This window comes from Gorilla gorilla, chromosome 8, assembly GCF_029281585.2.
Source record: "Gorilla gorilla gorilla isolate KB3781 chromosome 8, NHGRI_mGorGor1-v2.1_pri, whole genome shotgun sequence".
Classification (NCBI taxonomy): Eukaryota; Metazoa; Chordata; class Mammalia; order Primates; family Hominidae; genus Gorilla; species Gorilla gorilla.
Genome location: NC_073232.2, coordinates 101,986,687 through 101,999,669, shown reverse-complemented (window position 1 = coordinate 101,999,669; position 12,983 = coordinate 101,986,687). Strand labels below are relative to the sequence as shown.

Here is a 12,983-nt window from a genome sequence, read left to right as displayed (position 1 = left end):
AGTCGAGGTTCTCCATGAGGGCTCCACCTCTGCACCAGACTTCTTCTGCTTGGACATCCAGGCATTTCCAAACATCCTCTGAAATCTAGGCAGAGGTTTCCAGGCATCAATTCTTGCCCTCTGTGCTTAATAACACAGAAGACACCAAGACTTGCAGCTTGCACCCTTTGGAGAAGTGGCCTGAGCTGTACCTTGGCCTCTTTTAGCCATGGCTGGAGCTGGAGCAGCTGTGATGGAGGATACCATGTACCGAGGCTGCATAGAGCACTGGGACCCTGGGCCTGGCCCACGAAACCACTCTTCCCTACTAGGCCTCCAGGCCTGTGATGGAAGGGGCTGCCTTGAAGGTCTCTGAAATGCCATGGAGGCATTATCCCCTTTGTCTTGGCTATTAACATTCAGTTCCTCTTTACTTATGCAAATTTCTGCAGCTGGCTTGAATTCCTCCCCAGAAAATGGGTTTTTTTTTTCTACCACATGATCAGGCTGCAAATTTTCCAAAATTTGCATGAATATAAGCATATGCTGTTAGAAGCAGCCAGGCCACATGTTAAACACATTGCTGTTTAGAAATTTCTTCCACCAGATAACCTAAATCATCTCTCTCATGTTCAAAGTTCCACAGATCTTTAGGGCAAGGCACAATACCTCCAACCTCTTTGTTAATGAGTAACAAAATGACCTTTGCTCCAAATAAGTTCCCAATAAATTCCTCATCTCCATCTGAGACCATCTCAGCCTGGACTTCACTGTCCATATCACTATCAATATTTTGGTCACAACTTAACAAGTCTCTAGGGAGTTCCAAACCTTCCCTCATCTTCCTGTCTTCTTCTGAGCACTCCAAACTGTTTCATCCTCTGCCCGCTACCCAGTTCCAAAGTTGCTTCCACATTTTCAGGTATCTTTATACCAATTCCCCTCTTCTCTGGTACCAATTTTCGTTATTAGTTCATTCTCACATTGCTATAAAGACATACTGGAGACTGAGTAATTTATTTTAAAAAGAGGCTTAATCAGCTCATGGTTCTGAGGCTTCTGCTTCTAGGGAGGCCTCAGGAAATTTACAACCATGGCAAAAAGTGAAGGGGAAGCAGGCATAGCTTCACATGGCTGGCAGGTTGCAGGGGAGGTGCTACATACTTTTAAACAAGCAGCACTAGGGGGATGATCCTAAACCATTAGAAACTGACCCCATGATCCAACCACCTCTCACCAGGCCCCTCCACCAACACTGGGGATTACAATTTGACATCAGAGTTGGGTGAGGACACAAAGCCAAACCATATCACCAGCTATATATTAAGGTTCCCATGACTCCTCACCTTGGGTTCAGTAATTTGCTAGGAGAGCTCACAGAACTTAGAGAAATACTTTACTTACATTTACCAGCTGATTACAAAGGATATTACAAAGGATACAGATGAACAACCTGATGAAGGGATATCTTGATACAGTTAGGATATTTGTCCCTGCCCAAATCTCATCTTGAATTGTAATCCCCAGTGCTGGAGATGGGGCCTGATGGGAGGTGTTTGTATCCTAGGGGCAGATCCCTCATGGTTTGGTGCTGTCTTCATGACAGTGAGTTCTCGTGAGATCTGGTCATTTAAAAGTTTGTAGCACCTCCCTCCCAACTCTCTCTCTCCTGCTTGCTCCTGCTGTTGCCATGATGTGCCTGAGCCCCCTTCACCTTCTGCCATGATTGAAAGCTTCCTCAGGCCTCCCCAGATGCCGAGCAGATGCCAGCACCATGCTTCCTGTAAAGCCTGCAGAACGATGAACCAATTAAAACTCTTTCCTTTATAAATTACCCAGTCTCAAGTGTTTCCTTATAGCAATGCAAGAATGAACTAATACATACATAGAGCAAGGCATGGATGGGCGACTACCCTCCCAGCACCTTTATGTGTTCAGCAACCTGGGAGTTCATTAAATTGCATTATTCAAGAGTTCTAGAGAGCTTAATCTCTAGCCCCCACCCCTTTCCTGGAGGTTGGTGGGTGAGGCTGAAATTTCCAACCCTCTAATTCCCTAATCACTTGATTTTTCTGATGTCTGGCCCTATCCTGAGTCTATCACAGGGGGCCCACCACAAGTCAACTTATTAGCATAAAGTCAGGTATGATAAAAAGAGACCATTATGAATAACAAAACACTCCTTTTTTTCCCCACACTCCGGGAAATTTTGAGTGTTTTAGGATCTCTGACAGGAATTGGGACAAAGACCAAATATATTTTGTTTTATACCACAGTAAGTTCTGGAGCCATCCAGACCTGTGTTCAAATGTCAGTGACACTATTATCCACTGTGTGAACTTGGATAAGCTAATGAGCCTCTATAAGCTCCAGTTCCCTAATCTGGAATATGAGGATAATAATAGTACCCAATTCACATGGCTATTGTGATAATTATTTTAAAAATGATATTTACAGTGTGCTTAGTACAGTATATGGCACATGAGGATTTAATACATGTTAGATAATATGACTGTTATAATTTTGCTAAACTCAGCTCCATTCTTGAAATTATGTCCAATACTTGGGGTCATTCTGATTACAGCCTATCAAATTTCTAGGCAGCCATGCACCATCCCCCTCCATATCATAATTAGTAGGTGCTCAAAAAATATTAGTGCCTAACAGGAAGTTTATTCACGTGGGGTGCGTTTCACTCCTGCACACACAGTTATTACTGGTAGTGGCAGCTACTGATGCTATATTTTCCCCTCTTTGTTGACCAAAATAAAACAAAAAAAAAAATAGACAACAAGAGTATCTTGGGTATGTGTTTGAAGAAAGTACTCCATCACGAGAAAGAAAGAATCGTAAAGAGAAAGGGATTAGTCTCATGTGGTCAATTTGAGAAAGCGTAAGAACTGGGCTTGGCTTCAGCTTGCCCCCAGTAGAGCATTCTTTCATACATTCCCACTGACCACAAAACCCACACCACTACCTCGCTGATGCTATACCTGCTAACTCCAAGGCTTTAGTCACACAAAGAACATAGCCATTCTTCTTTGCTCTCATAATGTTTAACCATGTCTTTTACTTACAGAATTTCAGAAACTGGCTTTGGGGGGATCCAAAATCAAACCAAGGTTGCAGTGTCCTACCTGGGAAGGAATGCTGAAAATCTGATTGAAACCCTCTTTGCTGCTCCCAGATAACCAGTTGGCCCATTACTCAAGAAAAACATAGCAACGCGCTATGCTACATACCCTACCCCTCACATGCTTTGTCCAGCCCAGCCTGCATATCTTACCCCTATTGCCAATTCCAGCACTTTGTCTCATAAAAAATCCCTACCAGCTCTTTTTCAGAGAGTCACCAGAAGGTCCTTGTGCCTCTGCTGTCTCCCTTGCACTCAAGCACAAACACTAGATAAAAGCCTTGTCTGAGGAATCTGCTTGGCTCCATGTTAATTTTTATTACATGGGGAGCCTCTGGTCTGTAACAAATTATTGTGCAAGACTGATGATTAGACAAACTGGCCTAAACCTTCTCCAATGGTTTGTTCCAGTGAATAATTTTCCTTACACTTGATTTGCCCTATTGGGGGGATAGGTTCAATTCATTCTTTCAATCAACAAGTATTTATGAATTACTTACCATATTTATGATATGAGATACACTGTGAATACCTCTTCTACATCTACTCCAACCTTAGTTAACTTCTATTCAATATTCAGAACTCAGTTTAAATTCCACTTCCTCTGATGAAACTTATATCTAGGGCAGGTCAGCCTGGTATGTACTCTCATGGCACTAGGGGGTCTTATATTTTATGCATTTTGAAGTACGCACTAATGTCTTTGGTTTTTTGGTGAGTGTGTGCTTAAGGCCTGTCTTTTCTGTAACACAGATGAAGACAGGGACTTTGCTTTTGCTCAAGATTGTAACTCTGGTACTTATCTTCGTACTTAAGCAAGAGGCTCTGATGAATGAGTTATCAGAATCTCACTATAACACTACTCACCAAAGTACTTTTTGTTTGTGGTAACCTCTGACTGCCTGGGGCACCTACAGAAAGTACGGTGATGAAAATCTGTACCTGAAGGTAGTCTCTTGTATGAGGTAACCCCATGGTGAATCTCTGAGGAAGTTATAAACACCAATAACAAAAAAGCAGAAATGAAAAAATCAAAAAAGAAGTTCATCCTGGGTCAATATTATTCTGGTAGTCAACATTCTAATAATTCTTTTAAAACTATGTCTTGATGTGTGCCCTTTTTCCATGATCACACCATAGCTAATGTGGTTAAGCAGATAAAGACTTAGGCATGTTTGACTTTATTTTCACTTTAGCAAATAATTAGAATTTCTACCGTGAAAACATGCAATGACGTCATGGTAGAGAGGTTTTATCAGTGTGTCTTCAGAAAGTAACAATAAATTACAAGTCTGATGTAAAGTTATTAAAAACTAGGTTACAAACCCACATTGCAGACTTCCTTCTTTAATCAAGAGGAAACTATAAACCAAAAATAAAATTCTAAGCCCCTCAGCTGACTGAATGGATCCCCCTTGGCCAAAGGGATTCAAAAAAACACCTGAAAAACTAGTTCAGGCCATGATGGGAAAGAGGGGGTGAAACATGCCTCATTATACCCTCCTTCCTTTTGAGTTTAGACACAACTGACCAGCACTGACATTAAAACAGGAATCTTAAGACTGTCAAGACAAAATCTTGGTAGCAGTAAGACAACAGATTCCAATCTGACTCTGGTATAACATCACGTGACAGCCAGTGGGCCCTGAAGGAAATCAAATTATTTTACCTCAAATTATATTTCTTTACATATTTTGAAATGGCCCTGCCAAGCTGTCACTTGTGGGTGAAAAAATTATGTTCTGTAAAGATTCCCTTATTATGTCTTTTCCAGAAAGTCTGACAATTTTTAAGGTCCAATAAAAGACATTCACATCTATTCTCGCTGAAGCCTGGAGGCTTCATATACATGATAAGAATGTTGGTTTCCACAAAGTACCCCCTTACCTTAATTTAAGCTGACATCAACTCTTGGGGCAGAGCTTAACTCTGTTAACAAACTGCCAATCAGGAAATCTTTGAATCCACTTATGACCTGGAAGCTCCTGCTTCTAGATGTTCCACCTCTCTGGGCCAAACCAATGTATACCTTGCATGTATTGATTTATGTCTTTGCCTGTAACTTCTGACTCCCTAAAATGTATAAAATGAAGCTGTACCCCAACCACCTTGGGTATATGTTCTCAGGGCCTCCTGAGGCTGTGCCATGGGCAATGGTCCTTAACCTTGGCAAAATAATCCTCTAAAATTGAGACATGTCTCAAATACTTTTTGGTTTACAAAACCTTTCCCAGAATCCCCCAGGCTTTCCCTCATATTTCATTGGCCAGACAGTTCCTAAGTCAATCACAAACTTAGACCAATCAAAACTGCTCTCCTGAGACTGGGCCCGCTTCCCCAGGGAGTTTTACTGTCCATGGTCAACAAAAACTGGGACCTCTGAGCCAGGAACTAGGAACCTACTTTGAAGACAATCCCCACTGTCTGCTCCTGTTCTACTCTGCAGCCTCAGCTTCTTCGTCTCTACAATGGGGGGAAATTGCATCCTTCATTGACTCCACACACACTTTTTCAGCTCCCATTTTTTGTCCAGTACTGCGTTGAGTCCTGGGGATTCAAAGATTCCCTTCTTCTTGTTTGGGTAGCTGAGACCTATCAGAAGTGCTTCAGGGGCCAGGTATTTAAATTTATACATCTAAGTGTATAAATTTATCCTACTTGCTTTCTAATTCAAACTTTTAATTTAAAACACACACACAGCTGGTCAAAATGAACACATTTTGGCTGGAGGGAGTGGGGGGATTTGGTTTCTTGTTTGCAGGTCCTTGAGGATCCCCCTGCCAAAAAAATTGCAATGAAATGTGTTAAGTGTAGCATTAGACTGAGATAGGCAAAAAGTGATATGGCTTACACCAGAGAGGCACCCAACCCAGCCTGGGAGTGATGCAGCTCAGGATGGAATGGGGATCTGCTTAGATCTGCATGTTGAAACCACATCCCCAGCTGCACGACCTGGAAACATAGAAATCAGCCCAGCCACACCTCTCCCTTACCCTCCCATTGACCAAGTCCTATAGATTCTATCCTCAAATAATTCTTGAATCCACCCAGTGCTCTTATTCCAACTGCTGTGTCCTTTACTCAGTCCCTTATCACTTCTTACCTGTTTTTTTCCAGTAGTCTTCTTGGTCTCTCTGACTAGGGATCTCCTTCCCCAATCTCCTTTCTGAGGCTGCTGCTGAGGATCCTCCCACAATGAAAATCTGGTAGTTCTTATGCTGCCTAAAACTCTTCAGTAGTTTCCCATGGCCCTCAGTTAAAAGTCCAAACTCGTTCCTATGGGATAGAAAGCCATTTGAGATTTGGATCCCATTCAATTGAAACCACCTTTGCAAGAAATATAACAGTGAGAAAATTATGACAGTGAAAGAGATCTGATCTCACCAACCACCATCTTGCCTTTACCCTCCAAACTGCCTTTAATCATTCCTGGGCTTGAGCCAAGCTAACTTTGGGAGACATTTAGTTTATAGTTTAAATGATAGTAGCCCTTCCCCAAAACTAAACCATCTTTATAGGTTAGGCAGATAAGAGGAGCCTGAATTCTGCTAAAGTGTAGACATAAATGATTACTAGTAATTATTCCAGAAGTCACAAGATTTACAACTTTCACAAATACTCCTGCAGATAACATTACTATTGTAGAACCTAAGATTGGCCTTTTGAGATGTCTTTTCAGGGTTTTGCATTTTTGACAACCAGTGGCTCCACCTGGACCTGCCAACCCGTCCTGTGGCCCCTCCCAGAGGCAGACTCAGCACATATGCAGGAGGACCATTTTCCACACTCCTATCATTGCATCCCCAGCCAATCAGCAGCACTCCATTCCCTGGACTGCCAAACTATCCTTGAAAAACCACAGCCTCTGAATTTTCACGGTGACTGATTTGAGTAATAAAACCCCAGTCTCCTGTTCAGCTGGCTCTGCATGAATTAACTCTTTCTCTTTTGCAATTCCCCTGTCTTGATAAATCGGCTGTATCTGGGCAGCAGGTAAAATGAGCCTGTTGGTTGGTTACATAAACTTTTCAGCCATTACTGCTCACCTTCTCCCTTCTCAGGCTGCTCTTCAGCCTTGTGGAACTCCTGGCAGTTTCCCAAAAATGCCAGGTTGTTTCAAATGCACCCACAGAGTCTTGGCTCCTTCAGTTCTGAGTAGATTCTTTTAAACCTTCCCTCCCTATTCACCTGAAGAAAGGCCAATATTATTCAAAATTCAGTTTAAGGGTCATTTCCTCCCTGAACCCTGTTTTAGCTTCCACCTCAGCACCACTCCCCCACAAACCCCCACCCCTGACTCTGTCATTGCTCACTCTCTGGGGTCTTCTGGAGTTACCTCCTGCAGCATAGATGGCATACTTTGCTTCCTTCATTGTTTCTCCAAGCCATGATGATCATCTGCATCAAATCCCCTGTTTTTGAAAAAGTTATTTTTTTAATTTTAAAAATATTTATTATCATCTTTGTTATCATCATCATCACCTACTGATGAATCAGTCTATGGGAACTGGACCCAGAATCTGTGCTTACAAAATATCCTGGGTTGCAAGTTACACTGCATGTTCATTTTTTGCAAAATACCTTGAGCTTTATAAGATATGCATACTTTTCTGTATGTATGTTAGTTTTAATACAAATTTAAAAAGGAAAAATTCCCCAGGTTATTCTCACATAACACTGATGCTGGAGAATCACTGACTTTTCTCTCTCTACTGAATTGTAAGCCCTCTGAGGGCAGTGAAGCCATCTATTTTGTCTTTGTATTCCCAGCATGCTTTAGTGCCTACAACATAGTACACACAATAAATGATTATTAAATAAATGAATAAGACCCAAGGGAGTGCACTGGTTTGTGGGTTCCCTTCTCCCTCACTCTCTTCCAAACATTTGTTGCATGCCCCTCCTGGAGGACATGACAGCTCACGCCTCAAAGTTACACCTCCTACACACACCCCTGAATAAACCTGTGAGATGCCACCTGGCTTCTTCCCTACCATACGCTGGGTGTAACTGATCCAAGCACCCAGCCTGACAAGGGTAGGAGAAAGGAAACAGGTGGAGGACGTTCTGTCCCAGTACCAGTACTTTTGCCCTGCCTGGGTCTGAGCCACCTGGCTCAGGCCTTCCTCAGCAGGCCTGGGAATCAAACTAGAAAAAATATGTCCTTGGAGATATTGCAATGCTAAAGCTTCTATTTGCATCTCTGATGTAATTTGCTTCCTAAGCCACTCAGCTCAATTATGTGGGAATTTGAAAATGATACATTTGAATATTTAGGAGTGGCTGGTGATTTTTAGCAAATTTACAGTAGAAAGTGAGGGGGACTCTGTGTGAAATATCATCTAAGTCAGGGGTGTCCAATCTTTTGGCTTCCATGAGCCACACTGGAAGAGGAAGAATTGTCTTGGGCCACACATAAAATACACTAACACTAATGATAGCTAATGAGCTAAAAAAAAAAAAAGTCGCAAAAATAAATCTCATGTTTATGAATTTGTGTTGGGCCGTATTCAAAGCCATCCTGAGCTGCATGCAGGCTGTGGGCCACGCGCTAGCCAAGCTTGATATAAGTCATTTATCCAGTGACAAATAATTACCAAGTGCCTCCTAGGGATAGAGTGATGAACAAGTCATCTGCCTTAAAGATGCTTACAGTGAAGTGGGGTAAGATGGGCAATCAAATAATAATAATGTCTTTTTCTAGCACTTACAATGTGCTGGACACTTTACATATGTTAACCTTAAATAATGAGATTTAGAGAATATGATTAAGTATGAAGTTTGAGTGCAAAGCTTGAGGATAGCCACCTGGAAACACTAACTCCAGATGAGTGGGATCAGTGCTCCAAAGTGGAGAAGTTAAGATTTCACTTATACTGGCAGAGATGGAGAAGTTCCAGCAGAATTACATTTTCCATACAAGACCAATGCATATGCCACAGCGATTTGATTGGTTGCAGACTGCTGCATTCCAAGGAAGATTATTACTCTGTGAGGAGAGGCAGTGATCCAAGGGATTAGTATCTCTGGCCCTGCTCGGTCTTCCTAATTATTTACAAGGAAAAAAGGCAAGCCCAGGCATGGTGGCTCATTCCTATAATTCCAATACTTTGGGAGGCCAAGGTGGGAGGATCGCTTGAGCCCAGGAGTTGGAGGCTACAGTAAGCTACGACTGTGCCACTGCACTCCAGCCTGGGTGAAGGAGTGAGACCTTGTCTCAAAAAAAAAAAAAAAAAAAAAAAAGCAGAAGTTGTAGCTGCATAGCCACATTTCTCTCAAGTCTCACAATAAAGTTCCAATAGCTTGAAGTTTGAATTAATTTTACACATGTGTTATGCATTTCATCAGTCTAACAACTCAGTGATGTCCTATTATTCTCAAGTTACAAATGAGGGAACAGATGCATGGTATAGTTACAAACTGATAAGGAGTCATAAACAGAGTACAAGCAGTAGGAAGAGGGTATGGCAGGGAGACCTAATGTAGCCCTAAGGGTCAGGGAACATTTCTCTAAATATGAGAAGTTAAAGAGGAGATCTAAAGTTGGAGTCTAGTAGACAAAAGAGGTCTTAGAGAAGAGACTTCTCTTCTCTAAGGCAATGGAAACAGCAGAACGTTGTTTAAGGAATTGAAGGCAGCACAGGGAGCCCCTGATGAGGCAGGAGAGGTAGGGAGGGGCCAGATCACCTGGGTTTTTTTCTCTGTCTTTAAATAGCATAAGGTTAGGGAAGCCAAGAGAGTTGAGATGTGGGGTTTAGTCCCACCTTTGCTCTTAATAACCTCAGCCATCTGTCTGCAGCTCAGTTTCCTGATACGAAAAAAGTGTGCAAGAGTGGATAGACCAGAGTGCTCCAGTGGCCCCCATGGTTCTCAAGCTCTGATTCTATGTAAGGCTCTGCTGGAAGGAATTGCCAGATGCAAGCCCTAGATGCTGCTGAATGCCCTGAAGCCCAGGGGCCCAGCAACCCAGTAGTCAGCCAGCACCTGCCAGACTCTGACTCCTCTGTAGATTAATTGCAAATCATGGAGAATATCACAAAATAAATCACACAATAAATACGGCTGTAAGCATGGTTTGTTCTCCTCTGTCGAAACAAAGGGTGAACTGCTAATCATAATAGCGTAATAAGGAAAACTAGCTTTCTGAGTATTTACTGTGTGCCAGGATTGTAACAGGTACTTTTAGTAGATTTTCTCACAACAGCCCCATTATGGATAGGAAAGTGAGGCCTCAAGAGATTGCATAACTTTGGGAAGGTATTCACCACCCAAATTAGTCCTGCATAGTGAGCATGGACAGTCCCGTTTCCTATTGCCAGAAGTGTTACCTTGAGCATTAACGTTATCTGGGTTTGCTCAGTGGCTGAGTTGGAATTTGAACCCAGTGCTAACTCCAAAGCTCATAGTGCTGGTCACCACGTGATGCCGCCTTCCCTTCTTAGAAGAGGCAACTCCTTACTCTATAAATAACATGACATTGTCTTTTGAAGTCCTTTCTGGGTGAGGAAAGTGCTTTTTATAGCATGGAATTGCTCCTGTTTACTTGGTCTCTTTCAGCACCGATTAATCCTGCCTACAGTTTTGTCCTTCACTGTCCTTACACTGTATTCCTAGGTTTCCTCCCTGCAAAAGACAGCTCTATGAGACCACATGGTGTTTGAGTGTGTGTGTGTGCCAGCAAAGAAATTTCACTCCCCTCCCTCCCCAAGTCTGCCAACTTTTCTATAAATAATTGTTCTCCTCCCTCCCCTCAGGCCTCTAAGTAGTTTGGTCACTTAACCAAACGCACAGGCACACACGCGCGCGCGCGTAAGCACACACTCACAAAGCGGGGAGGGTAACGTGAATGACCTTGCAAAGGTATCTTGCTCACTGGGGACAGGATTAGCAAACCTGAAACCTCTGCAAATAATTGTCTTCCTCCCGTATTCCTCCTGAAGCGGTTCGCTCCTTTCGCTGTCTCTCCCAGACCCATCTGGTTTTCACATCGCCATACAAAGCCCAACCCGCCCATCTCCTCTCTGCAAGCCCAGAGAACTTGATTCCCCATGTTGAAACTCGTCGGTGGCGGTGGCGGGCAGGACTGGGCATGCTCAGTGGCGGGGACCAGTCTGGGAGGCGAGGAAGCCGCGTTTGAAGTCGCGCGGCCTGGGGATCGGGGGAAGGCGGGCGGCGGAAGCCCCGGCTGGGGGTGCGCGGGGATCCCCGATTCCGCGCCCGGGGCTGGCGTGCTCCAGGCCGGCGCCGTGGGGCCGGCGCGCGGGGGGCAGGGCGCGGAGGAGGTGGGGGAGTCGGCGGGAGGAGGGGAGGAGCGCCGGGTTCGCCATCCCCAGACGCCGGCTCTGCGGCTGCTGAATCGGAAGCCGCAGGGAGGATCCGGGGAAATAAAGACGCCGGAGAATGACCTCCAGCGAGGCCGCCTGAGCCGGGGCCCGCGCGCAGCCCCGCCAGCCCCCGGCATGGGCGACCGCAGCGGGCAGCAGGAGCGCTCGGTCCCGCACTCTCCAGGGGCCCCCGTGGGCACCAGCGCCGCCGCTGTGAACGGGCTGCTGCACAACGGCTTCCATCCGCCGCCAGTCCAGCCGCCGCATGTCTGCAGCCGGGGTCCCGTGGGCGGCAGCGACGCGGCGCCCCAGCGCCTCCCGCTCCTGCCGGAGCTCCAGCCGCAGCCACTGCTCCCTCAGCATGACTCCCCGGCCAAGAAATGCCGGCTGCGGAGGAGGATGGACTCGGGGAGAAAGAACAGGCCGCGTAAGTCCCGCTGGGAGGGGAGCGCGGGCGCAAGGCAGACGCAGCGTGCGGGGCCCGGGACTGGGAGCGGCTGAGGCAGGCGCCGCAGCACGCCCCGTGCGCCCCCGCGTCTGCGGTCGAGGGACTGCACAGAGTAGGTTCCCGGGACTGATTCTTTTCCCAGGGGACATCAAGCACTACAGGTCTTTGCCTGAGCCTGCCCTTTGCTCGCTTCTATCAGTAGAACGAGGACTGGACACGAAGCTTGAGCGGGTCCCTAGGTCAAGGATATATAATAAGCGAACGCTCTGTCCGCCCTTCTAATTGGTGGCTGGGAAAACGCAGGTGTGTGAACATTTGCTGGGGTCCAGGAGTGAGGATAAAGTGGGCGGCACACCGAGGGTGCTCTCTCCTTTCTCACCCCTCTCGCTTCTCTGAGCGCGTCCTACTGGGGTTGCCTGCCCTTTGAATCACAGAGTAGCCGGCAGCGTCTCGGGTCTATTGGAGAGCGCAAGTCTGGAGGCGTGGAGTTTACCCCCCAAAATCACAGCCTATTAGACGCTGTTTCTTCACAGCCAATGAGAGGGTTTTTTGGGAGGGACACACCCACTGATACCATGTGGGCCGGAACTATGTGGACCAATGAGGATTGGAGGTGGATTTTTTTTTCAACGAGGGGGGAGGTTGAGTTGAGGGTTTGTAATTGTGATGTACACCGGAGAAAGCCGAAGTGCATTATTTCACAATCTAAAGCTTGTATATATAATGGTAGTTTGTAAAGTGTACCTTCCCCACAGGACGCTGTGGGATGTAAATTTGTAGGTCGAGTTTACAGCTGGTTTTTCTTGGCTGAACCTCATTCAACTGGTTACTTCTTTGTGGGTGTCTTTAATGAAGCTTATAAATGGCAAAAAGCAAAGTAAGTACAGTAAATGCTAATAAATGACTGCATTTGAACACTTACCATTTGCATAAAGGTTATGCTGTTCGATATAGGGAAATTGTTAAGTAGGTTTTGGATTTCTGTGAAAGTTTAATGTTTGGCAAATAACACCTTCACTTTTCCCTGTTTCTATGTCTTTTTGACTCTTAGCTTTTCTGTATTGGATTAAGGTTTCTAAGACCTTGGAAAGCCCTTTGA

The 12,983-nt window shown here is 45.0% G+C and overlaps 1 protein-coding gene across 2 annotated transcripts in view; it reads left to right on the top strand.

Moving 5' to 3' along the window:
* The first annotated feature begins 10,963 nt into the window (after window positions 1-10,963).
* Window positions 10,964-12,983, top strand: part of PANK1 (pantothenate kinase 1) — a 64,381-nt gene continuing 62,361 nt past the window's right edge. Inside the window, exon 1 of one of the 2 annotated variants that reach the window (XM_004049772.3) lies at window positions 10,964-11,863. In XM_004049772.3, coding sequence (XP_004049820.1) covers window positions 11,161-11,863 — 703 coding nt within the window. In that variant the 5' untranslated portion in view covers window positions 10,964-11,160. Of the gene's footprint in view, window positions 11,864-11,994; window positions 12,762-12,983 lie in introns of those variants that run through there. The other variant, XM_004049773.5, reaches the window with a different exon arrangement.